The following is a 26,304-nucleotide window of genomic DNA, read 5'->3' on the forward strand; positions in this document are numbered from 1 at the left end:
TCCTCACCTCAGACAATCTAATTATCTTCCCCTCTTCAAATCCCTACTTAAAACTCACCTCCTCCAAGAGGCCTTCCCAGACTGAGCTCCCCCCTTTTTCACTCTGCTCCCTCTACCCCCCTTCACCTCTCCGCAGCTAAACCCTCTTCTCCCCCCTTTCCCTCTCCTCCCCCTCTCCCATCCCACCCCCTCAGCACTATACTCGTCTGCTCGACTGTATATATCTTCATCACACTATTTATTTTGTTTATTTTGTTTAATGAGATGTACATCACCCTGATTCTACTTATTTGCCATTGTTTTTATGAGATGTTCTTCCCCTTGACTCTATTTATTACCATTGTTCTTGTCTGCCTGTCTCCCCCGATTAGACTGTAAGCCCGTCAAAGGGCAGGGACTGTCTCTATCTGTTGCTGATTTGTACATTCCAAGCGCTTAGTACAGTGCTCTGCACATAGTAAGCGCTCAATAAATACTACTGAATGAATGAATGAATCCAGGCCCATGCTCTATCCTCTACACCATGCTGCTTCTCCCTTGCACATCAAACATTTTTCCCTTTTCATTTTCCTTCTATCTGAAATTATATTGTCTAGCTCACCTGCTGGATTGGGCAGGGATCACATCTTCAAACTTTACTCTCCCAATCAATTAAAGCATACCACATTGGAGGCACTCACTTCCACCACCCAGGCTGATGCACTCAATAAATTACTATCGATGGATTGATTAATCCAATGGGTTTGGAAAGCAGGCATTAAATTAAGTGAATAGGCACCCTGCATTAAACATACACTTTATTGGGTTGCCACCCAACAGGGCAAAGGTAGAACCCACAAGCCCAAGAAGGTGAGACAGAACCTTTCAGTTGTGATGAAGATGGCTAGGGCAACAGTGACAGTGGCAGCACAGGCAGTTGTTGAAGGGGAGGATGTAGGTTCCTCTGTGCTTGTGTCTCTGTGTGCATTGGAGTTTATCTATGTCTGTGGATGTGTACCTGTGTAGATTTGTGTGTGTATATCTCTGTCTATGCATGCTTTTGTCTGTTGTTCATTCATTCATTCATTCAATAGTATTTATTGAGCACTTACTATGTGCAGAGCACTGTACTAAGCGCTTGGGATGAACAAGTCGGCAACAGATACAGTCCCTGCCGTTTGACGGGCTTACAGTCTAATCGGGGGAGACGGACAGACAAGAACAATGGCAATAAATAGAGTCAAGGGGAAGAATAGAGTCAAGGGGAAGAATAGAGAAAAGTGCATGTTTGTTTCCTTATGTGCATTATAACTCACCTAGCACCCGTTCTCCTCTTCATCCCTAAATTGTCCTTTCTCCCTCCTTCTCTCTTTCTTTTCTCTCCTTGCTTTTCACTCTCCTTTTTCTCATCTCTCCACACAGCCTTTCTCTCCTCTCTTCTTCTCTGTCTTTCTGTATTTCCAGCCTCATTCTCTGACTAATGTTTAACTCACAGAGCTTTGGGGGCTAACTGCCCTACTCCCTCAGGCTCCTTGCCAAGTCCCAACTTCTTTCCTTCTGTGTCCTCTTGGCCTAGTGTGGATCTACATGTCCCCCTCACCAGCCCCATTTACTTTGCCAATTTTCCCTACTCCAAGTTGGCCCCCAAACTTAAAATTAAAAGTTGCACACACACCCTGCAAAAGGAATAAACAGTGCTGCTGCTCTCCCCAGTTCTCCTTAGAGCAGAGGGTCCAATCTCCAGGCCAGTCAGAAAAGCAGCACACACTGTACAGGAATAAGGGTGGTGGCTATGTGACTTCTCTCAAAGATGGCGGAGGATCAGAAATGATCTGCCAGGGGGATGTACATCAGAGAATTGAGGTCTCTGGGGTGCTCAGTCAGGATCAGTGTTGCGGCTAGTAGGACCAGTGGTGAGGAAATGATTTCCAGAGAAATGATCCGTATGATGCCATTTCATTACGTATCATGCACTCATGGTGTAACATGTGGGGGTGGTGGTCCTTCTGACCTCACTTCCAAGTGGCCAAATGTATGAAACTGGTCTTGATTTGGCAGGAGTGTTAGGGATTGGGAGGTTTTTACTAGCACAGGGGCTTGCAAATTTACAATAGCAAGAGAAGAGAGGAGGACAGTGGAGAAGGGGCCACGTGCAGGCAGATGGCAGGTGAGGACAACTAGGGTTGCCAATTGCCACTTGGACTATCAGTAAACCAATCAGGGAAGGCCTGATGGATATCCAGAGGAACCACCCACCCCTCCATATCATTCCCTGATAGAGCAAGATATGGATCTTAGCAATTTGGCAAGCACATTCCTCCTTACACTAATAGAAGCAGCCTCAGGTGTTCTGCAGAGATGACAGTTTTATCTACCATTCCTCAAGCCAGAACCTCATATCCTGAACAGGGGAAAGGAAGAGTCCAGGCCTCCAAATCAAGGTTCCTTAAACATAACCACTAGGGCACATCTGTTGGGAGACTTCAGGATTCTTTTATTCTTATACAGAAAGGCAATATTACTTCTTTGTTTCATGTAATTACTGTGATTTCCTAGTGACTGATGGGCAATAAATTTGTATTGATGGAAAACACTACAGAAGGCTTAACAAAGCTTTAAAAGAGTAAGGCTACACCTCCAGAAGAAATTCATATAGGGCCTTAAAAATATACAAACCCGAGCCATAGACCTCTGCTACAGGAAACTGGACAGAGCGAAAAAAAATTGGAGCTCTGTTCCCCTTGACAAGTTTGAGTGCAAAAATTGAAATCAGTTATATTCCACCGGAACGCTTTTAAAATTGCTCTTCTAACTCTGGTGTTTAAATAGCCTTTCCAAGACTCTTAGTCTTCTAATGGAAATGTTTCCACTGAAATTGCTATGCCCTTTAGTTCCATGAACAAATATTACAGCATTATGATCAAAGGAGTAAATAGCCCCTGCAAACTCAAATAATGGAAATCATGTCTTTAAAGTACAATGTTCTCTCGTTCAAAATGCAGTTGAATTGTGCTGAAAGGGCTTCCTATAAATCCACTTTGGGGTCACAGCATCAACACAACATTGAATGGCTCATTCATTCATTTGTTCATTCATTCATTTGTTCATGCTAAAGACTATTTCTGGTTTGACCTCAACAGCCTATTTCTTTTAGTGGAGAGTTTCAAGATTACTCAGTGGTTTGGACTACCCTTTGAAAGAAACTATTACACGTTGAAGTGTATTAATTCATTCTCCTTCCTCTCCAGCCCCAGTGTATATTTTTGTATCTACTATGCATATAGTATATAATCTGTAGTCTAGAGAGTATCTAGAGATAGTCGGCATTGAAAAACAGCAGGCCTAGTGGACAGCACATGGGGAGTCAAGAGGCGCCTGGGTTCTAGTCCCAGCTCCCGCTACTTGCCTGCCATGTGTGATCTTGGTCAAATCACTTAACTTGTCTATGCCTTAGTTTTCTTATTTGTAAAATGGCCATTAAATACCTGTTCTTTCCCCCTCCTTTAGACTGTGAGTGCCATGAGGGACAGGGATAGTGTCCAATCTGCATCTGAAGTATCTCCTCCAGTACAGTGCTTGGCACCATAGAGAGTGATCAATCTAGCTATCCCGTACAATAGAACAGAGTTGGTAGACATGTTCCCTGCCCACAGAGAATTTACAGTCTGAGGGGAGAGACAGACATTAAAATTAATCAAGGATATGTACATAAGTGCTGTGGGCTGAAGGTGGGGTGAGTAAAGGATACAGATCTAAGTGCAAAGGTTCATTCAATATTCATTCATTCATTCAATAGTATTTATTGAGCGCTTACTATGTGCAGAGCACTGTACTAAGCACTTGGGATGAACAAGTCGGCAACAGATAGAGACAGTCCCTGCCATTTGACGGGCTTACAGTCTAATCGGGGGAGATGGACAGACGAGAACAATGGCAATAAATAGAGTCAAGGGGAAGAACATCTCGTAAAAACAATGGCAACTAAATAGAATCAAGGCGATGTACAATTCATTAACAAAATAAATAGGGTAATGAAAATATATACAGTTGAGCGGACGAGTACAGTGCTGTGGGGATGGGAAGGGAGAGGTGGAGGAACAGAGGGAAAAGGGGAAAATGAGGGTTTAGCTGCGGAGAGGTAAAGGGGGGGTGGCAGAGGGAGTAGAGGGAGAAGAGGAGCTCAGTCTGGGAAGGCCTCTTGGAGGAGGTGAGTTTTAAGTAGGGTTTTGAAGAGGGGAAGAGAATCAGTTTGGCGGAGGTGAGGAGGGAGGGCGTTCCGGGACCGCGGGAGGACGTGGCCCAGGGGTCGACGGCGGGATAGGCGAGACCGAGGGACGGTGAGGAGGTGGGCGGCAGAGGAGCAGAGCATGCTGGGTGGGTGGTAGAAAGAGAGAAGGGAGGAGAGGTAGGAAGGGGCAAGGTGATGGAGAGCCTTGAAGCCTAGAGTGAGGAGTTTTTGTTTGGAGCGGAGGTTGATAGGCAACCACTGGAGTTGTTTAAGAAGGGGAGTGACATGCCCAGATCGTTTCTGCAGGAAGATGAGCCGGGCAGCGGAGTGAAGAATAGACTGGAGCGGGGCGAGAGAGGAGGAAGGAAGGTCAGAGAGAAGGCTGACACAGTAGTCTAGCCGGGATATAACGAGAGCCTGTAACAGTAAGGTAGCCGTTTGGGTGGAGAGGAAAGGGCAGATCTTGGCGATACTGTAGAGGTGAAACTGGCAGGTCTTGGTAGCGGATAGGATGTGTGGGGTGAACGAGAGAGACGAGTCAAGGATGACACCGAGATTGCGGGCCTGAGAGACGGGAAGGATGGTCATGCCATCGACGGTGATAGAGAAGTCTGGGAGAGGACCGGGTTTGGGAGGGAAGATGAGGAGCTCAGTCTTGCTCATGTTGAGTTTTAGGTGGCTGGCCGACATCCAGGTGGAGACGTCCCGGAGGCAGGAGGAGATGCGAGCCTGAAGGGAGGGGGAGAGGACAGGGGCGGAGATGTAGATCTGCATGTCATCTGCGTAGAGATGGTAGTCAAAGCCGTGAGAGAGAATGAGTTCACCGAGGGAGTGAGTGTAAAAGGTGCACACAGAAGGGTGGGGAGCGTGTCTGCTAATTCTGTTGTACCCTCCAAGTGCTTAGTACAGTGCTCTGCTCATAGTAAGCCGCTCAATAAATACCACTGATTGGGAAAAGAGGGCTTAGTCTGGGAAGGCCTCTTGGCGGAAATGTAATTTGACTAAGGTTTTGATGGCGGAGAGAGTGGTAGTCAAATATTAATGGGGAGGGAATTCCAGGCCAGAGGCAGGACTTGGGCAAGGGATCCATGGTGAGATAGAGCTCCTTGTGGGCAGGGAACAAGTCTACCAACTCTGTTATATGGTACTCTCCCAAGAACTTAGTGTAGTGTTCTGCACACAGTAAGCTCTCAATAAATGTGATTGATTGATAGAGGAGATCGAGGTATAATGAATAGGTTGGTGTTAGAGTAGCAAAATGAGCACGCTGGGTTGTAGTAGGAAATCAGCAAGGTAAGTTAGGAGGGGGCAAGGCGGGTGGGTGCTTTAAAGCCAATGGTAAGGAGCTTCTGTTTGATGCACTTAAATATTATGATTATTGTTGTTGTTATTAATAGGTTATCATGGCTTTTAACAGAAGAGCTTCAGATCTACAGTGGGCCTGACTGTAGATTGCTCTTTGTTATAGCAAGTTGTGCTAAAGTCTTAAAGTCTGAAATAATTTGAATCTTTTGACTTGTAATATTCAGAAACTGAATGCGCCAACCGATCAAAAGACAAAATAACTCAGTCAGCTACTGTTTAAAGCACTGTCCTTCCTTAGGGTTTTGGTGAACTGGTAGCTTTTCAGTATTTTCATCTTTTCTGCAAAGGGAAGTGAGCACGGTAAAGGCAAAGATATATTTACCCCTTTATACAACATAGGACGGAACAGATGGCTTGAGGGGTTGGAAATTACCCATAAACCCTGCCCATTTCTGGACGCTAAATCTGGAAAGGCTATCAGATACCCATCACCAATTTGACTTCCCCTAATTCTCCCCTGGGTGGGGTGCAGCGGCAGGGGGTATGCCAGCAGGGGAACAGTTGCATTGGTATAAGGGGCCATGGAATGTCTTTCTAACCCCATTGGCTCTGCCCTGGATATCTTGCTGCCAAACAAACAGGGGTATTGTGATAATAATTATTACTATTATGGTATTTGTTAAGCACTTACTATGTGCCAGGAACTGTACTAAGCACTGGGGTGGATACAAGCAAATCGGGTTGGATACAGTCCCTGTTCCACATGGTGCTCACAGTCTCAATCTCCATTTTACAGATGGAGGCCCAGAGAAGTGAAGTGACTTGCCCACGGTCACACAGCAGACACGTAGTGGAGCCAGGATTAGAACCCATGACCTTCTGACTCCCAGGCTCATGCTCTATCCACTAAGCCATGCTGCTTCACTGCTTAAGGGCCTGACCCAGACAGGGCAGGGCAAAGGACTCATGCTTCCAGAAATTCTGTCAGGCATCCAGCAGCTGTTGCTGCTGTCCTGCCTCTTCTCCCACTTCTTTCTGCATCACCCTCACACTTGGATTTGCACCCTTTTCTCACCCCTCCACCAGCCTCACAGCACTTATGTACATAGCTGTAATTTATTTATATATATGAATATCTGTCTCTCTCTCTCTCTAGACCGTAAGCTCACTGTGGGCAGCAATCGTGCCTACCAACTTTGTTGTATTGCACTCTCCCAAGTGCTTAGTACAGTGCTCTGCCCTCAGTAAGTGCTCAATAAATATGATTGATTGATTGATTAATACCTCAAAGGCACTCAACAGGGGTGGGTGGTTGGCAGCAGCAGACAAAGACCAGGCAGTGGTTCTTTGCTGGTACCAGGTCCCTCTAAGCTTTGTTAGGTCCCTGGAGCTGCCAGGAAAGAAAGCAGCTCCCTGGAACCATTTTGGGGTCCTGAAACTGGATTTTCCGGGAACAGTGGGCAAGGCAATCCTTCTGAAACAGGAGTCTTTGTTTCAGAAATGAAGCATCAGAGTGATAGTCCTGTGGGAAAGGCATGGCTGTCACTTACTGTTTCATTTTATAAACATGACACGGGACTGTTTCATCTAATGATGGGAATGACAAATTTGCCCTATTCTTTCACAGTCCTGCAGAGTACTGGAACCAGGACTCAAATCCATGTCTATTCTAAAGTTCCCAAAACACTCCTCCGACTCATAGCTATTGTGGTTATTGAAGGTGATGTATTTTGGGTTTGAAATATCTGGCTAATTGAGACCCAATTCTAGGTCTGAATGATCAGCAGTAGCAGCAATGGTATTTGAGCACTTACTCTGTGCAGAACATTGTACTAAGCACTTAGGAGAGTACAATACAACAGAGTGAGTTGGCAAAAATATTCCTTGTCCTCCATGAGCTTACAGTCTACTAGCCAAGTTACAAATGCAGCTAGATTCCTAGACCTGGGCTTTTTTTGCTAAATCAGACAAATCTCCTTGATTAACTTCCAGCCTCAAAGGACTGATGTGATCAGGTTTCATCAACTCAATATTAACAATAAGAACAATGACTTTATCTTCACCAGGGGAGAAACATGGGACACTGCTGTTGTTCTGGGATGGAATTTACCATCAGAACAGTGAGCTCCCAATGTCCTCCACTCAGTATGTTCCGATTGGCAAAAAGAACGGATTGTTTTGACTGAATTACAGAACAGATGGGCAGCATGATCTGAGTCTTTCCTTTGAAGAGAAGTGGGGACCCACAGGAAGAGGTTAAGACCTGAGTAATGCACAGACCAATCAGGAAATGAATCAAAGATGAGAACTTCCCGTTTGGCTAAGAAAAGGAACCCAAATGAGATGATGATTTGGTGGGCCACATCCAGGGATCTAGATTCTTCCTTCTGCCTGTCTGATGCAGCCAAGAATAGGGTAATTAATCAGATTTAGAAAGAGACGGTACAGCAGTTAGGTTGAAGACAGCACGAAAAAAATGTTGTGAGTTCAACTGACAATTCTTCAGGGGAGGGACTGGGCTACTGTAAAACCACAATGTTACTCTGTGGTACCATGCAGAAGATGCTGAGCATCTTGCTCTACCCCTATGGAACATGACCCATTTAAGCACTTCCTCTAATGGGAGCTTCCCAGGAGCATAGATTCCCCAAGAATGGGCTGGTAAGTTGGTAGAGGTTTGGGACATGCTCATTAACTACTCTGGGTTATATGTACCCCAGGATGAAATAGGAGGCTTTTCCTAGCCCCTGTGAAACCAGAGAGTCAATCAATCATATTTACTGAGTGCTCACCGTGTGCAGAGCACTGTACTAAGCACATTGGAGAGTACAATATAAGAGAGTTGGTAGACATGTCCCCTGCCCACAAGGAGCTTCCAGTCTAGAGGTGGAGACAGACATCAAAATAAATTATGGATTTATACAGTAATGCTGAGGGGTGAATAAAGAGAAGCAGCATGGCCTAGTGGAAAGAGCATGGGCCTGGGAGTCAGAGTACCTGAGTTCTAATTCCAACTCGCTACTAGTCTGTGTGACTTTGGGCAAGTCCATTAACATCTGTGTGCCTCAGTTCTCTCATCTGTAAAATAGGGATGAAGACTGTGAGCTCTAAGTGAGACGGGTACTATTTCCAACCAGGTTAACTTGTGTCTACCCCAGCACTAAGCACAGTTGTCTGACACATACTAAATGCTTAACAAATACCGTTTTAAAAAATATAGGGCAAGGGTGATGCAGAAGGGAGAGAGAGTAGGGAAAACGAGGGCTTGGTTGGGGAAGGCCTCTTAGAGGAGGTGTGATTTTAAGAAGGCTTCGAGGGTGGGGAGAGTGGCAGTCTGTCTGTACTAAGTGCTTGGAATGTACAATTCGGCAACAATTAGAGACAATCCCTGCCCAATGACGGGCTCACAGTCTAATCAGGGGAGACAGGCGGATAAAAACAAGATAACATAATCATGATAAATAGAATCAAGGGGAATATATATATAAATGAGCACAGTGCTGAGGGGAGGTGAAGGGGGGAGGGGGAGGAGCAGAGGGCAGAGGGGGAGCAGAGAGGGAGCAGAGGGAGCAGAGGGAAAAGGGGTAGCTCAGTCTGGGAAGGCCTCTTGGAGGAGGTGAGCTCTCAGTAGGGTTTGGAAGAGAGTTTGGCGGAGGTGAGGAGGGAGGGCATTCCAGGACAGCAGTAGGACGTGGGCCAGAGGTCGACGGCGGGATAGGCGTGAATGGGGGATAGTGAGGTGATCAGCGGAGGAGCGGAGCATGCGGAGTGGGCAGTAGAAAGAGAGAAGGGAGGTGAGGTAGGAGGGGGCAAGGTGATGGAGAGTCTTGAAGCCAAGAGTGAGGAGTTTTTGTTTCGTGCGGAGGTTGATAGGCAACCACTGGAGGTTTTTAAGGAGGGGAGTGACATGCCCAAAGCGTTTCTGCAGGAAGATGATCCGGGCAGCGTAATGAAGAATAGACTGGAGTGGGGAGAGACAGGAGGAAGCCATCATGGTTGATTTCAGACTGAGAGAGGAAGCTCATGATGTAGTTCAGAAGCAGCAGCAGTATTACTAAGGAAACAGTGGTAAGATGCAGACTGAAACCCTGAGGACAAACATGAGTTAAGAAAGTTGTCGGCCTGCCCGGGATGCATTATAAACAGCCCAGCTGCAACTTGGGCAGGCCAACAACTTTGTTGACTCTTGTGTGTCTTCAGGGTTTCAGCTTGGGTCTTGTGTCTATCTCATTCCTTCATTTATTTGATCGTTTTTATTGCGTGCTTACTGTGTGCAGAGCACTGAACTAAGCGCTTGTGAGAGTACACTATAACAGTAAACAGACACATTCTCTGCCCACAGTGAGCCAGTGCTTAGTTCAGTGTTGGGCACATAGTAAGCACTTAAATACAATTTTTATTCTTATTAACAAAAATTGGGCAACCTACTCCTCTGACCCCAGTTAAGACACTCAGTCAACTGCTCTGCCTCCATTGGCACGTTATTGCAATGGAAACAGAAAGGAAGCTCTTTAAAAGCCCTTGATGTCCCAAGACAGTGTCACAGAGAAGACTAGGAAGAAACAGCGTGGCCTAGTGACAAGGGCACAGACCTGGGAGTTAAAGGACCTGGGTTCTAATCCTGGCCCTGCCACTTGTCTGCTGGGTGACCTTGGGCAAGTCACTTTACTTCTCTGTGCATCAGTTACTTCATCTGGAAAATGGGGATTAAGATTGTGCCCTATGTGGGCAGGGACTGTATCTACCCCAGTGCTTAGTACAGAGCAGGGCACATAATAAGAGTTTAAGTCCTAGAGAGACCACACTATGTTCCATCCTCATGAACCAGTGAGATGGGGACACTGCTGGTCTAAATCCACAGTCCAAGCAGCACTTGGACTCAGAGGAGCCCTAGGCCCCAAGGTCATCATCAATGCTTATTATGGCCCTTCTGGTTGCAAGTGTTTGGAAACGTACAGTAAAACTGAGGACATAGTTCCTGCCCTTCATGAACTTACAAATGAACTGCAGATAGCCAAGATCCAGAAAAAGAAAGCTGTGAAGGGAGCTTAAGCTACTTTAACCTAATCTAGGGGGAATCTAGAGCAGGGAAAGATTGTGGATTCATTTTAGCTCATTTATCTCTGCACCAGAATGCTGTAGAATGGATGCCTGTTAAATGTAAAATGGTTTTGTTCAATTATCAAAGTCTTTAGAGGCTGAAAATTAGAGCAACTCTGGTGCCCGAGACTGTCCAAAGACATTTATTTCCTGAAAAGAAATTCAAGTTAATCCTCTAGAGAGAGCAAACTAAAGTCCTAACCAAGCAGTTGGCAGCAGTGATCTCAACTTTGGGGTCAGACCACCCAGAGGCCTAGAGCTCACAAAGGCAAAGCGGAGAGGGTTGGGCCCATCTTGTGATGCGCAACAATTGCTCCTTCTGCTCTGCTTGTTTTTTCAGCAAGGAAGGACTCATGTCTAAGGAGCTTGGTCAACAGGGAGCCTGGAAATGCTTTTAAGATAGGTGCCTTAATACAAATCAGGTGGCAACAGGTAGAAGCCCCCCCCCCCCCCCCGCCACACTGGGGCAAAAGTAGTGGATCTAGTAAGGAGAGGTGGTAGTAGTAATAGTGATAGTATTTATTAAGTACTGTGTACTAAACACTGGGAAAAAATATATGAGTGAGAATGAGACATAGCCCCTGGCCCCCAAGAGGCTCAATCAATCGTATTTACTGAGCACTGTACTAAGCACTTGGGAGAGTACAATAGAGTTGGTAGATACATTCCCTGCCCACACCAAACTTACAGTCTAGAGGGGAAGTCAGACATTAATATAAATAATTTATATAGATAAGTGGCAGGGAGGGGTGGCAATTGACATAAGGAAACATGATGCAGTAAGAACACAAAAATGACATAAAAGACAGGGACAACGGTAAGCACAAGAGCAATAGGGTACCGTGGCCAGAGTGTCAGGCGCATTGTGGTTCAGACCAACAACCTTAACAGGCCCAGCCCTGGCCATGGGCTTCCCGACTTCCTAAAAGTTGAGAAGGTCTCACCCTGTAGGAGTTTCCTTTTCCTTTCCTGGTTACAACAGGGGCCGACGGGATTACCGGTGGCCATGGGTTGGGTAGCCCGTCTCCCGAGTGGAAGGCCCCCGGTGGCGGCCCATGGTTGGGAGACTGGTTGTGGACTCAGGCTGCAACGTAGGTCAATTACACAGGTAACAAAAATGTCTGAGAGAGATGTAGGCCCCAGAGGATCAAGCTCCAAGACAAGCCTATCATATTTTCTCCTTTACTGTCATTGACAGGACAACGACCTTCACACCAGGGGGTGAAAGAGCAGGTAAAGAACCTTTGAGTTGAAGGGTCTAAAGTTTTTTTCTGGTACCTTCCTTTACTGGGAGTTGAACTACTTCCTAACTTATTTAGAAAGGTGTTTGGGAGCTGGATGAATGAAGTGGGCCCTAGGTCAGAGGAACTTCCCTCTGGAAGGTATTAAGTCAGCAATCTTTACGATGCTGGGACTTCCTCGGAGAGCAGAGAATATCGACGGATATCTTTAGCAGACAAAAACAGTAGTAAGTGGCATTGACTGTCTGCCTTTCTTTTGGTTTCAAGGATGAAATGAAATAACACCACTAATTATCTTTGGAACTACTGTTTTACCCTGTATCAATCTAAGCAAATCACTCTGGTTACACACAGGGACTTAGTCTTACCCAGCAGTAAATCAGAATCCCCAGTAGTGAAAATTTGTAAGACCAGTTTATTGGAGGCACAATGATGGGTCTAGGTTGAAAATCGATTATGTATCTTGGCTAAAGTCACCTAAGATTTCCTTATAAGAGTAAAAATCCTAGATAGCTCATATGACCTTGTTTCAGCAGTGTGTGTTCTAAGAGAGGGTCAGGATATACAATCCTTCAACTGGCCTGACTCAAGGAAGTCCATTTGCACAAGGTCTGTGGCTCTCTAGGCTTTTTGCATATACTGGAGACTAGTAAATTTGAACAGGCCAGGAATGACTAGAGTGGAGTAAATCAGTAAACCTCATTATTAGTTACTAAAGGGATGGATTTTAGGCCCATAAATGAGAAGCAATCCTAGCAGTATTAAGGATGGATTCTTCAGAGGAATAGAGAGGAGTCCAGGATGCTTAGGGTTTGGGACCTTTAATCCATGTTGGGCAGTGACTGGTATATGGGTGTGTTAAAATAAGTTCAACCCTTCTGGCAATTCTTGCCATCAGAAGCAAATTAATCAGTCACTTTCTGTGAGCTCTGTACTAAGAGCACTGTACTAAGCAAAGGTAATACTATATTAGTGAGGAAAGGTAATCTAAACCAATCACAAATTGTCAAAAGCTGGAACAAACCCTCCAACCATCTTGGGTCTTTGTAGCTGTGATTTCTACTTTCTGTAGCAGAGTAAAACTGAGCCCCACACATAAATTCACAAGATTGTCATCTCTGGGTAGTTTCATGAGGAACAGCTAAAAGTCAGGCTTATAGCATGCACTCAGCCAGTCATTCTAAGGCCTAACAGTTTGGTCAGCGAAAGTATCACTTAGAAAAACATTATCACTCCCAACTCAGAGGTCAGGTCAGATAGTACACCATGTTCCCCATTTCCACCCCAAGTATGATCTCTGCAGGTGGTAAAGTTGTCATTCACCTAACTTCAGTTTGTCTTCCCTAATCGGGAGGTCATCAATTCAAGGACAAAGGCAGCAACCGGGTGAAATTCCATCCAACTTCCCTAAGCTACATAACTTTTCTAAATTATATGGTGAGAAACATAAACATATTCCATATGGAGACTGAGTATAAGCACCAAAGAGTTGGGTTTGTACATAGTAGAAAGGGGTAAAAAGGAAGAAAAATGGAAAGTGAAGTTTGGAAAATATTTCTATTGTTAACATGTATTAAAATATGGAACAGTCTCACAAGGTAAGAAACAGAAAATGCTAGTCTTTTAGATGCAAGGTGAAATACAATTGTTCCTGGACACTGATAGAGCAGTGGGTTAGGTTGATTCCCCAACCCTCTCCTATGGTGGATGCTAATTCCTTTATGAAGCAAGCATTTAAATGCATTTAGAAACACATATTCACTTAGTATAGGGCAGCATCTGGCTGGCCAGTAGGGGTAGAGGGCAGTACATCATACTGGAGCCAAACTCAGTTATCTAATTCATGGCTCAAAACTAAACATCCCTCAAAGGGCTTGGACCACCCACAAACGCTGAAGGTTTAGTCAGTCAATCATATTTATTGAGCACTTACTGTGTGCAGAGGACCGTACTAAGCGCCAGGGAGAGTACAATATAACAATAAAAGGGAGCCCCAGAGACATTGGCAAGAAATAACTTTTCAATCATAAAGGTACTGTGACTTCCTCATAATATGATCAGCGCTCCGGCCCAGAGAGACCAAGTAGCTCACCACTGTCACCTGGAACAATGAACGCTGGCACCTTGGCAACATCATGGCTGCCATGACAATGGGACTTGTGTGGTCCTGTGTGGCATGAGAGCATACAGGGTTAAGGCAAGCAGGTGGGTGGCTACAGGGGTGAGGGGAGTCACTCCCATCTGCCCTGCTGCCTGGTGAGAACTTTATCACTTCTTCCTTCCCGTCTTTCTGTATCCTGGACTCCTCTTCCTCTTTTCTTTCCTTCCCCTCCTCCTCTTCGCCTCCAGTCCCCTCAAGGCCCCACCCTTTCATACCTCCAAGTTCATTCCCATGCTCAAAATGAGAATTTGGCACCACCACACGCCTATGCAAAATACAATTGCCCATTCCAGCCAGCATTTACCCAGAGCAATTCACAGCACTCAGTGTGCTTTACATTTGACATATGACGGTTGAGAGTCATTAAAGAAATTTGGTTCCAGGGGTGAACCAGACTTAAGTACGTTGAGACAAACGCAATGAATTACAAAAACAACTTTTTAATTCTGATTGCCAAATTATTTAAGGCAGGTATAAAAAAAGAAAGCATTCAATATCCATTTTACATAAAATAAACTAGATTACAGCATAAAACAAGTAACCAGGCATTGGCATTAAAGTCTCTCTTCTAAAACTGGATAATTGTAAACATTAAAAAAAAGACTGCAGGACTATTCAAGTCATAGAACCATCACAGATGTCTTCTGGTATGCAGGCTAGGGGACTTTTTTTTTTTTTGCCATTCAAGATTATCCCAAAAAGACATGTTATTATTCACAGATTCTTATTATTTCCCCATTCAAAATCTATACATTATGTACAACACAGTTTTTGTGGTACTGGCAACCCCATGCCTTCCAAAAGTATATTTTCCACAATACACAATTACAATGAACAGTGAATACAGTAACATCTTACACTGATGCGTCTTAACAGGAGCCACCAAATAGACATCTAAATTGTACCAATGTGTCATCATCACAGTTAGCCTCTCTGAGGGCTCTTGGGAAATATTGGAAAGGTATGCAAGGTTCAGGCACACTAATACATAACATTATTTACAGTTTCAAAGAAAATGGAAAGAAAGGAAACCGCCTTTTGTAGTTAACACTTTTCAAACATGACAAATACATTTTTTTTCCTTTACTGTGTGGTTTGCAACTTGGCAGCAGACCCTGTGTGTGCGAGCCTGGTTACTGATACAAAAAGTAAAGAATATATATATATGTATATATATATATATGTATACGTATATATATATATATATAAAAACAGAAGTCTAATTACAGCAACATTTGTTACTCTGCGATAAAATCTGCAATTTACAAAAATGAAATGACTGGTTTTTGCCTGCCATTAAGGCATTTCAAATTAACACCATGGAACTGATGTCTGTAATAAAGCGCTTCCCCATGTGATCCAGTCACATGACAATGTATATTTCCAATCTTGTCACTCCCTGGAAAAGAAAATAAGAAATTCTTAGCATAATGTCGGTTTCCATTATTTATCTCTGAAATTTGAAAACTCGGAGACAGAGTGCCGTTTTACGATATCAATTCCATGAATGATTCTGGAGTCATTCATACTTTAAATAAAAAGGTAGATGACTAGAGGCCACTGTAAAATCCAATCATTTGATTTTTTTCCTTAACCTGCAGCTGGCACAAGAATGAATTTACTAAACTTCAAATGGTATTATCAGAAGAAATCCTTTGTATTCACTGACTGGACTTTAAGCCCAGTTTTAGAGAAAAACCAGTCACCCTGAGCTACTGTGTCAAAGCATTAAGGAGAATCTAGGAGAACCTCCATGGACAAGAAGGACTGCTCTTGCTTGCTAGTGTGCTATATTTCGCTTAAAGGATCAGGTTCCAAGATATGGAGTTGGATAAGAAAGAAGAATTCCACAATTAGCCAAACAACGAAGGAACACACTCTAAAAACTATGACTTACTGGTGGAGAGTGTAGAATTTGCTTCTCTATTAAGCTGTCGCTCTCACTCACTCTCTCTCACTCACTCTCTCTCGCTCTCTCATTCACACTTCGCAAGATATTTACCTTCTCTGTGCAGGAAACATACCAGTTGCAGATGCCTGAGCAGCCACCTGCTGAGTGGCGACGAGGGCAGCAGAGGTCAGCCCTAATGGAAACAGAAAGAGAAGGATGTGCATTTGCTCTTGGATTCAGAGCATTAGGAAAATGACAGTCGCTAGAAGCTTTCATTCCTGAAGCTCCACAGACTCAATAGCAGCAGTTTGCCTTTCCCAAATGTAAGCAGCAAACACTTCGTGCTGCCAGGACAAGCCCAGACTTACTGCCTGGGCCAATATGCCCTCACTGAAGCCACCGAGTTCCCAGAAAGATGCTCAGTACAGGAGAATAGGCCATTCTTCTTAACTGCATTCTTCCTATCCAAATCCCTGAACAGGGTGTGCAGTGGCTAACAACAGGAACCATGCAAGTCACTCAATTACCGAAACAGCATGCTCTCTGATCAGAGTACAATGCTCCTGGAATAACATTGATCACTTATTCACTTAAATGTTTTTTCCTATGAATGAGCATAATGTGTCCCATAAGGCGCATGGAATCACAGAATCAAATTTGGAAATATTCATTTTTTTTAATCCAGGATGACATTGGTGTGGCCCTGAGTGAACATAACGAATGAATGTCATTTTACTTATAAGTGGTATTAGCTGACATTACTGCCTGGGATGGATTTTTTAAAAATTTCTCTAGAAAACAGCATGAGTGAAAAGAGATAAAAATGATTTAAACCTATGAGAGATAAATACATGCTTGTGTGTCTCCCATTTGGGCCCAAATCTTTCAGCCAACAGATGCTATATTCACCATTATCTTAATATCTAGGCAGCTTTAGAAATCCCGCTATATCAAGTGCTTAGTACGGTGCCCTGCATGCGGTAAGTGCTCAATAAATGATTGATTGATATAAGCCTGGGGAATGGCTAACAGACATCAGCTTCCTCAATGGCCTCTCTGCCTCCACTCTCTCCCCACTCCAAACAACAGTGAATGCTGCTGTCAGGATTATCATCTTGAAGCTTTACTTGGCTCACACCTCTTCACTTCTCCACATGAAGCCAAAACTCCTCAACTTCAAAGCCCTCAACCAACTCTCCCCATTTTACACATCAGCTCTCTTCACCCGTTACTACCCAGATTGTTCTCTTCAATCCTCTCTAGCTCATCTTTTAACTCCACCTTGCTCTCCCCTCTTCAGTGCCTCACCCATGCATTCCCCCTGGCTGGGAAGTGCCTCTCCAAATTCGACAGACATCCGCACACCCGACATACAATGTCCATCTAAAATCCCACCTTAATAATAAGGTAATAACAATAAGCCTTCTCTGTACTTTCCAAGTGCTTAGTACAGTCAATAAATACAAGTGAATGATTAGTTCTCAGTACCCCAAACCCACCAGCAGTCTCCAGTGCTTACGCCCTTATTTACACCCATTCTGAGCATGTTTGTATATTATTCAATTGTACCTCCAATTGTTTACTTTAATTCTCTCTGTAAGCATTTTCATGTCTGTCCTCCCCACAATATAGTTTAAGGTCCTTGTGGGTAGAGAATGTGTCACTTCTCTGTTTTGTACTTGGCAAGCGCTTAGTACAGCGCACTGCACCCAATGGACACTCAATATTAGTACTACTGCTACTTCTAGGTTCTTTGCTGGTAGAGGTACAAATAGGGAAAGGAATATAGAATGTGGTCTCAATTCCACTATGGAGGTTCCAAACAATAACCAGTTGGGTTCTAGCCTCAAATATTCAAATGCAGTGGCAGCCAGGGTCAAATTTTATTTTAACCAAGTACTAAGATAAAAAGCAACTCCAGAGTCATGGATCTATAGATAAGATAAGCCTGTAGATAAGCCTGTTTCAACAACTCTACTGAACTGTTTGGTCCAAACCATTTACTCCTCCCTCCACATTGTTTGAACTGAATTCAAGAGATGACTGAGTGAGAAGGCAAGAGTATTTGTGGCCCTCTGAGGGGAGCAGTAAGCCCTTCCCTCAAAGGCAGAAGAGCAACCAGATTTGAAACCAACTTCTGGCATAATTCATGAGTTGTGTCAAGAAACTAGGTTCATTCTTTTCCAAAACCTTTCTTCTTCATGTAGCCAAACTGTTGTGTGGAGAGGTGAAATTGGGAGACTGAAAGCAAGGAGGGCAGAGGTACTGTTTTAAAGGATCGGGAAAAACAAATCCCCAGACAATGCTGCATCTCAGCTGAAAACTGGGAGTTGACTGCTGAGGAGCGATTAGCAGGGCATACTGCTATCAAGAATGGAGCAGCTCTTTTCAAGCAAACACTTTGTGAGGAACAGGAGAAAGGAGGGAAAAGATAAAACAGCACCAGGAGCCACAAACATTTAGCATGGCAATACAACAAGGGACAACATTTTTGTGTCCCCAATGTGGCCCTTTCAATCACACACACAAAGGTGAATTTCACTTGTCAGTGGTGTCTTCAAATTCAAAGCGGACAACTCTCTCTCTCTCTCTATATATATATGTAGAGAGAGAGAGAGAGAGAGAGAGAGAGAGAGAGAGAGAGAGAGAGATAGCCAGTATCTACAAGTGGGTCTATATTGTCCAGAGTCAATCGTATGCTCTTGTAAAGGCTTGATTTGTCCATCGTGGTTTCGCTCTGTCACAGGATTGTTGTTGTTTGCTTTTTTTTTCTTTTTAAAGGCCCATGCTAGCAGAAGGCTGCTATTAAAATGTCCTTTAGAATGAGGGCCACTTACTGGGATGGCAGATTTGAAGATAATAAGCAGCTGGCAATAGTCAATGGCCTTGTTCTGGTTAAAAACTGCATTTTAATTACATGGAGAATCTAATTATAGAGCATTTCAAAGTTGTGCCCCTGGAAGGTGAGGATCCCTCCCTAATTCTTCACTGGGCTCCCAATATACAGGACCTTTATGAAGTGGTCCCAAGAGAATACCACAGAGGGACTGACCTTGAAAGGGGTCATATTGGCCCGGGATTAGTGGGTAGCCCATTCCAACGTGGGTGTGGTGGTGTGTGTGGAGGTGCCTTTGGCTGAAGGGGGAGTGCCGATCTCGCTCCCGCTCTGCTTCCCGCTCACGATCAACTGCAGCCTTTTCGACAGGCTACAAGGGAATAAGGAAACCAGTTACAGCATTTCCAAGAAAACGCGCTAGCCAAGCCAACAGTTGTGGATGTCACGCCTTTTTCAGTTTTCTTTTCCCTGAGCACAATTCTGTACCTGATAAGAAGATATACATAGAATAAGTTTGGGGCGGAGGGGTATTGGAAACTGAAGAGGTAATGAAAATGGAAAAAATACATTTTGCGAGGTCTTTCCTTTTCATCCGTACTTGTCTTTTGATACCAATTCTCAGTTTGAACAGGATAATGTATGCAGCCAACAAACTATATTAATCTGAACTCCCTCTGTGCTCCCGAACTATGCAGCAAAAAACCCTAGGTTCCTGGCTTGGCTTTTTTTTTTAATATTTGTTAATTGCTCACTATGCACCAGGCACTGTAGTAAAAGCTGGAGTAGGTACAAGATAATCAGGTTGGACACAGTTCATGTCCCAAACGGGGCTCACAGTATTAATCCCCATTTTAAAGATGAGATAACTGAGGCACAGAGAAGTGAAGTGACTTTCCCAAGGTCACACAGCAGATAAATGGATCTGGGCTATTCTAGACTGCAAAGCTCACTGGGATGATCCAGGCCAGATGGACTTGGGTTCTAGGTCTGGGAACACCAGTGGAGGGCTGGGACAGTTCTGGCAAAACCTCACACCATCCCAACCCAGATCTCTCAAGTGTCTCAGAAAGCATGACTAGGGGAACATATCGAAAATGCTCAACAGTTCAAAACAGACATGGATTGATTTTAGTTTAAATATCAGCCAAACCCTCAGAATGATAAACACAGCAAACTAAGTAGCCGGAATGTTTGCTCAAGACATGATCAATACATGTAGAAGGGCTGGGAAATGTTGGGAATTTTCCTCATCCTCATACATTGGTATTTAACAGTATATAATGGGATCTTCTGGACTCTGCCTGGAAGAGCTTTCCATAGAGGACATATAGAATAGAAAGCAGTGTTTAAAAAATCCTTTAGGGTGAAGCTTTTAATTCACATTCCCTACCCTCTGCCCCCCATTAAAAATGACTTATCTGAAATTAGAAGGACATAATACGCTCTGTTACAGAAATGGATGGATACTTCTACATTTAGGATAGGACACTCCAAGACGACTCTCTCGGAGGGATGCCTCAAAATCTAGGAGCACGGAACCTAGTCTTCCTATTTGCTCCTGGATGGCTTTTTGTGTGTGTGTGTGTGTGTGTGTGTGTAACTCTTCTCTGCACCATCAAAATCTGATGCATGAATTTAGATTTCCATACTACAATAAAGCCTGTTCACAAGCTTGTCATTTCAAGCCAGGAAGAATCCTTATTTTAAACAACTCTTTTTTTTTTTTAATGCATCAGTATAAAAACAGCATCTTGAATTCACAGCTGGACTTCAAAACCATGCACGTTTCCCTCTTGTCCCCGACTTCCCCCAAATCAGCATTCTCGAATAACAACGCAAGAAGTCTTACAGCGGGGGACTTGCTGCGGTACTGGTTGGCATGCTGCTGGAGCAAATCTAGTGCTTTAGATTCAGTGGTGGTTTTCGCGGGGATGCTAGGACTGGTATTGACTTTTTCCGCCTCTTCTCTCCCTGACATCTTCCCATAAACAGGATAATGAAATCCTGGGGAGAGATAGGCCCCTGCAGATAAACAACAAATGCCACATCAAGCTACTGGCTGCTTTAAACACGCACATGCATGCAATTGTGCATGTGCGTGCGCGCGCGCGCGCACACACACACACACACACACACACACTCTGGTAACAAGAATTCAACAGGAGAGCTTTAGATCAGGGTGGCATTAAAAATGGGCCACTTGGTCATTAAACTGAGTCTCAGCTCTCTGGTTGTTTTTCCAGTTAATTCACCCTGATGAATGGAGGTTATAAACAGAGCTGAGCTTACAGACATTTCATACATTGATGTGTCGTCTTAAGTGAAAGGAATTGTAACTATAATGGTCCTGACAGTAAGTGCTTAGAATATTTTTATAGGCAATAACAGATCTGTCAGTCTAACGGCAACAACAGACTGTCAGGGCTTGGGGAAACCATAGCCAGGAACTCTGACAGTTCATAAAATGAATATCAGTTTCATCTACGGAACTTTACACACTGAAGAACAAGAAAAACAAATGTCAACTATGAGGTTCTGAATTTAACCTAACTTCTAAATAATGAGTGGGGAAATTTTTCCTGACAAGAATGCAACACGTACCAGGGTAGCTGTGCATCAGGACAGGAGAAACAGCCCGGTAGGCCGGATGACTGGGATCATACATCTGAGGATATGGATAAGCATGCAAGTATTGGATGTATGACTGATGCTGACTCATCGGGGATGAAACAGCCACCCTGGCTCCCCGGGAATCCTTCCAGTTTACAGGAGTCTTCCGATCATCATTTTTGATCTTGCTCTCCTCCACTGATTGGGAATCAGGGCGCTTGACTTCTTTGGGCTCCTCTTTGATGCTCATTAATGACACCGGAAGGCTGGACAGGGCACTCTCCTTAGTAGGGGTTTTCCTGGGGCTGTCTTCTTTTAGCTTTTTCTCACGATCAAGTTCCTCTGACTTTTGCTGTTCCAGATACTTGGGCTGGTAGACGTAATGGTGCCATGTCCTCGAATCTGGATCCTGCTGACAGGGGGAAAACACATTTGTTCCTAAGTTCAATGAAATCCTCCAAATTCCTCCTAACACATTCATTTCAAAGCCACGTCATGGCAAACAGCCCAAATCGCCAAAGTTGGCATAAAAGGGTTTTGAAAGGCAGTGCCTTTCTGCTGTATTTTCTGCATCATCTGATCATAATGATTTCATGAAAGTACTCAGAGGAATGGCATTCTATTATATAGTGATATCTTCAACAAGATAAGTTTTTAAATGCGTACCACTTTGTTCCCCAAGAAGTTACTGACTTGCTTCAAAATTAAACATTCACATTATCTGCCGTTGTGTGGAAGCACGACAACTACATTTGGAGTAAAATGACCTAAGAATTTCTAAACTATCTCTTTGGAGACAAGAGTTGACAATTACATTTCTTTTTCTGAAAGCCAAATATGCTTAATATTCTGTACATCTTTTAAAACTATGAAAAGATGGTTTTGCTTTTTTGAACTAACACACACTCTCTCTCTTCCCCTCCCTCCCTCTCCATCTCCCTCCCTCCCACCCCTTAGTTGGGGATAAAGACCAAAATTTCATGTGAGAAGCTCAGGTCCAAATTAACTAAACTAATGACCAGGTTGCAGGCAGGAATACATGTGCACTCAGAAATGTTCAGAAACCCATTTGTACATTGTCTGATAAATCCAGCTGTGCATCCCAATTCTAACTCAATCAAATTGGGTGTGATGGGGCAGGTAATGGGGCCTGGAGCTCTTTAAGAACCCTGCAAATATGACCCGGTGTCTAACAGACAACACGTTAGACCTTTCCATTTTCCTGAAATAAGCTGCCACATATGGGAAATTAGTTTCCTATTCTTAGAAAACGTTAAGTGGAATTTCAAAGGAAAATACATTTTTTCATTCTATTTTCAGCAAAACATCCCAGGCTGAATAAAAGGATTGGAATTTTGCTCCTTGGACAGGATCACACTGGAGGAAAAAATGAAATAATGATTATTGGACTTCTTGAAAACATTTCCAAGTGGCAATGTTTTAGGGCACAAACAGGACACTTTAAGCAATTGGAGGACCAAGGATACAATTGGTCCAAGCCCAGAAAAGAAAAACACTCTCTTTACATCTAGAACCAGCCTCTTACTTGTTTAAATCTGGTAGTGGGGTCTACACCCGTCTGCTTCATGGAATCCATGACAGATTTCATTTCTACGGCCTCCTTAATGAGCTGATGGTTTTCCATTTGCTTAGCTTTGAAACTGTCAGCCTGAAGTTGCTGCTGGTGACTGGAGAGGATCTGTGATTTGCTTGTCTCCTCAGTCTTGCTCGGCATCGAAGCCCCTACTTTAGTGTTATTTTTGTTTGGCTCTGGAGTAGAAGGAGGCTTTGAAATGGTGGCTGATGGGATGTTTTTCTGTTTATTATCCTCTTTGCTCAGCTCTTTCAAGGGGAGCTCACTCTTTCTTTCACCTTCTCTCCCAGTGTGAGCCATTTTCTGTTCAGCCAGCCTCTGGTCCTCATAATATTTCTCATATTGCTGCCTATAAGCAGGGTTTGAAGCCATTAAGGATTTTTGATCCATGTAGAGCCCATAGGCATACTGTCCATAATAAAGTGACTGAGTGAGTGCAGGATGTCTTTGAGTGATTACTGACTGGTGCTGGGGCTGTAAATTGGTGGAATTGTTTTCGGTCTTCTTGGAATCGGATGGCTCTGCCTTGTCTTTCTTTTCGGTTTCTTCCTCAGATTCCTTTTTGATCTTCATTCCCTGTGCGGTGGCACAGTTCCCAGCCGCAGGGGTGCTGACCTGTCCGGAGTGCATGTAACTTGGAGAATAATAAGGATCGTAGCCATGGTAATAGGGGGAATGGGGCTCCTTCCCCTGGGACGATTGTGCTGAGGTTGACGAATTCCCCTTCACCACACTGTCCTTGCTGGAAATAATATCTGAAGGAGAACTGGCCTTTGACCTCATGCCCTCTGACCGACTGTCAGAACCCCCATCGTCAGCAGCATCAGATATGTCAGAATACGCCGGACTGTTGGTTTTAGCGGCCGAACCCTCAGCGCCATTTTGGGTCAACACATGCAACGGGGCCATCGGAGACTGTCCGTTCACCAGAGGGCTGCTCTCTATCCGCGAAGCACTCCCTATCGAAGGACTGGGGGCGTTGTCTGTGAATGTATACACCTTGTCCGCTTCGGCTTTAATACTTGCCATCCTGCTCTCCTGAGACTCAGAGAGCCCATTAGCCAGCGCTTCCGTCTTGTTGAGATGATCCTTTAAAAAATGTCCAGCTAACTCCTTCCCGGGCCCTTTTGAGTCCTCTAGCTTTCCCAGCTTGGTGTCCATTTTGGGACTTCCTGTCTCCTTACTTTCTTTGTCTTTTAGCTTTCTCTTCTCCTTTTTCTTTTTGTCTTTGAGTGACGTGAGAGCTGGGTTTACAGTGCTTGGCTCTCCCATAATGGTGGGCTTTGGTTGAATAGGCTTTAATGGAGGGCTCTTTGGTGTGGCCTGAACAACAGTTGTTGTGAGGGAGGGCAGCCCAGGGATGGTCCCTGCGGTGGTGCCGGTGAAGGCTGCAGTAGGAATAGCTATTAAGTGGGGAGGGGTTGGGGCGGGGGCTGGGGCTATGGGCCTGGCAGGTTTAAGTTTGGAAAGGTTTCGGTCCACCTTGCAATTGCCGCCCTTTTTGCCCTTGTCTTTCTCGGCCAAACCTTTCTTATCAATCAATCCTTCTGCTTCCAGTTTTGGCATTTCGGCCATCAGGTTGCCGTCAGCTCCCGAGCAACTGTCCAGCGGGGTGGCCATGTTGGCAATCACTGGGAGGCTGCTCAGCTCATGGTGCACGCCCTTCTTCTTGCCCGAGTTCTTGCCCGCTTTGGAACTGATCACTGAACCGGGGCCACTGTTAGTCTGCTCCCTTTTACCCTTGGGCGTTCCAGGGGGGTTCCCGGGGCTTGGGGATGGGGGTGCTTTCAGCTGATCAAATGTCGATAAGCTTGTGCTTGCCTCGTTGCATTCAAGTGCCACGTTACTTAAGGCTTCCTCGCAGTCAGAAATCTTTTCCTCACTGTCTGGCTCAAACTCCAGCTTGTTCTCCAGGTCCAAGTGTGCGTGGGCCTGGTGGTACCTCAGTCCATTAATGTGCTTGTACTTTTTGTTGCAGTTTGGGTGAGGACAATCAATCAGCACTGGCGAAGAGCAGCCTTGGTCCAAGAAAGTCGTCTCAGGTTTCCCCTGGGGGGTGGTTGGAGTGCTCCGCGAGTTAGTACGCACACGCTTCCCCGACTTAGTGTCCTCGGAACTGGAGTTTAAATCCAGCTCAGCCGGAGGCTTGTTTTTCCTTTTGTTGGCTGCTGAAGGGCTAGCCTTGACCTCCTCTCCGGCACAATTAGGGGGGGTCCTGCGTCCACTAGAGTTCAGGTTGCCCCGTCGCCCTTTCCCATTGGCTGCACCGCGGTTCTTGCTCTGCAGGCCCCTGGATTCGGCAAAGCCAGCATCATTGCCGGGGGTGGCCGCGGCAGACCTGGCCCGCTTGCCTCGGCCTCGGCCTCCTCGCATTTCCAGGTCGCTTGTTGGTGACTCGCAGAACCTAGGGAAGTGAGCAACAGACTGAGAGTGAGCAAAGGCAACAGGCACCACAGGGTGTAGTTGCTCCTAAACCACAGTCAACACTCCCTGGTGCAGCAGTCACCTCCGGACCCTCTAAAGGGAATATAACTTTGCCAAGCTCAACGGAGTCGGCCACTGAGACATGCATTCGTCTCTGGGAAATGAAAGGAAACCAAACAATTCCATTTCAATTTCCATGAGGGGGTGAAAAAAACCCAAAAACCATAGATACCGATGTGAGCCAGGTGGGTTGGGAGGATGAGGTAAGAGAGAGGAGTAAGGCCAAGGATGGCACCATCTGCATTTTTCAGGGAGCAAAAGAATTTCTAATTTCTCTTCTGCCTGGTTTCAATTACGTGCAGCCTTTGGTTCACGATTAATCCCTCTATACCTTCCTTAAGCAAGGTAGGAAAATAGACACTGAACAAAACAGACTCTAAAATGACTGCCTACCTTGGAGGGGCCCAATCATGCTTCGTGCAATCCAGCAGCGTCCCAACATAAGTCTTATTCCGCCATGTGACATTTACCACTAAGACACCTGCAGGTGGGAGAGAAAGGAAGTATCACAGCACAACTCCAAATTAAAAAACAAAACAAAAACCATTATGAACATAACTCAATTCTCATTTGCTTTCAAAAGCTGTGGTTTGTACTCTTCCTCTTTTCTGGTTTCAGTGACCTCAAGTTAAAACCCAGAGGAAATTGTGTGTGTGTGTGTGCATGCACGCATGCGTGTGTGAGACAGAGAAAGAGAGAGAATGTGTGTGAGTGTAATCAAGATTCTGCTGACAGAAGGAAATGGTTTTTGCCGTGTCCTGCTGTAAAGCAGCAACACTCACCTCTTAATTTTTCTATTATTGCACGTAATTGCTTTCGTTTGGCAGGCAGCCAGCATAAACTGAGTGCCAGTTACCATTGCTTAAATCAGGAGG

At 44.7% G+C, this 26,304-nt stretch overlaps 1 protein-coding gene across 8 annotated transcripts in view; it reads right to left on the reverse strand.

Annotated features, from left to right (window-relative positions):
* The window catches only part of ZNF608 (zinc finger protein 608), a 150,057-nt gene that overhangs the window by 32,580 nt on the left and 91,173 nt on the right, over positions 1-26,304 (reverse strand). For 5 of the 8 annotated variants that reach the window (XR_005659674.1, XM_029056160.2, XM_039910908.1 and 2 more), the window contains exons 4-9: positions 25,823-25,910; positions 22,898-25,349; positions 21,343-21,763; positions 20,591-20,763; positions 18,958-19,111; positions 16,017-16,098 (exon numbers count right to left, since the gene is read on the reverse strand). Coding sequence is in view for 7 of the 8 variants with exons in the window: in XM_029056160.2 (XP_028911993.1) it covers positions 16,017-16,098; positions 18,958-19,111; positions 20,591-20,763; positions 21,343-21,763; positions 22,898-25,349; positions 25,823-25,910 (3,370 nt within the window). In the remaining variant the exon portion in view is untranslated. Of the gene's footprint in view, positions 1-14,436; positions 15,414-16,012; positions 16,099-18,957; positions 19,112-20,590; positions 20,764-21,342; positions 21,764-22,897; positions 25,350-25,822; positions 25,911-26,304 lie in introns of those variants that run through there. The other 3 variants (XM_029056162.2, XM_039910910.1, XM_029056163.2) reach the window with 3 other exon arrangements.

Source organism: Ornithorhynchus anatinus, chromosome X5 (assembly GCF_004115215.2).
Source record: "Ornithorhynchus anatinus isolate Pmale09 chromosome X5, mOrnAna1.pri.v4, whole genome shotgun sequence".
Classification (NCBI taxonomy): domain Eukaryota; kingdom Metazoa; phylum Chordata; class Mammalia; order Monotremata; family Ornithorhynchidae; genus Ornithorhynchus; species Ornithorhynchus anatinus.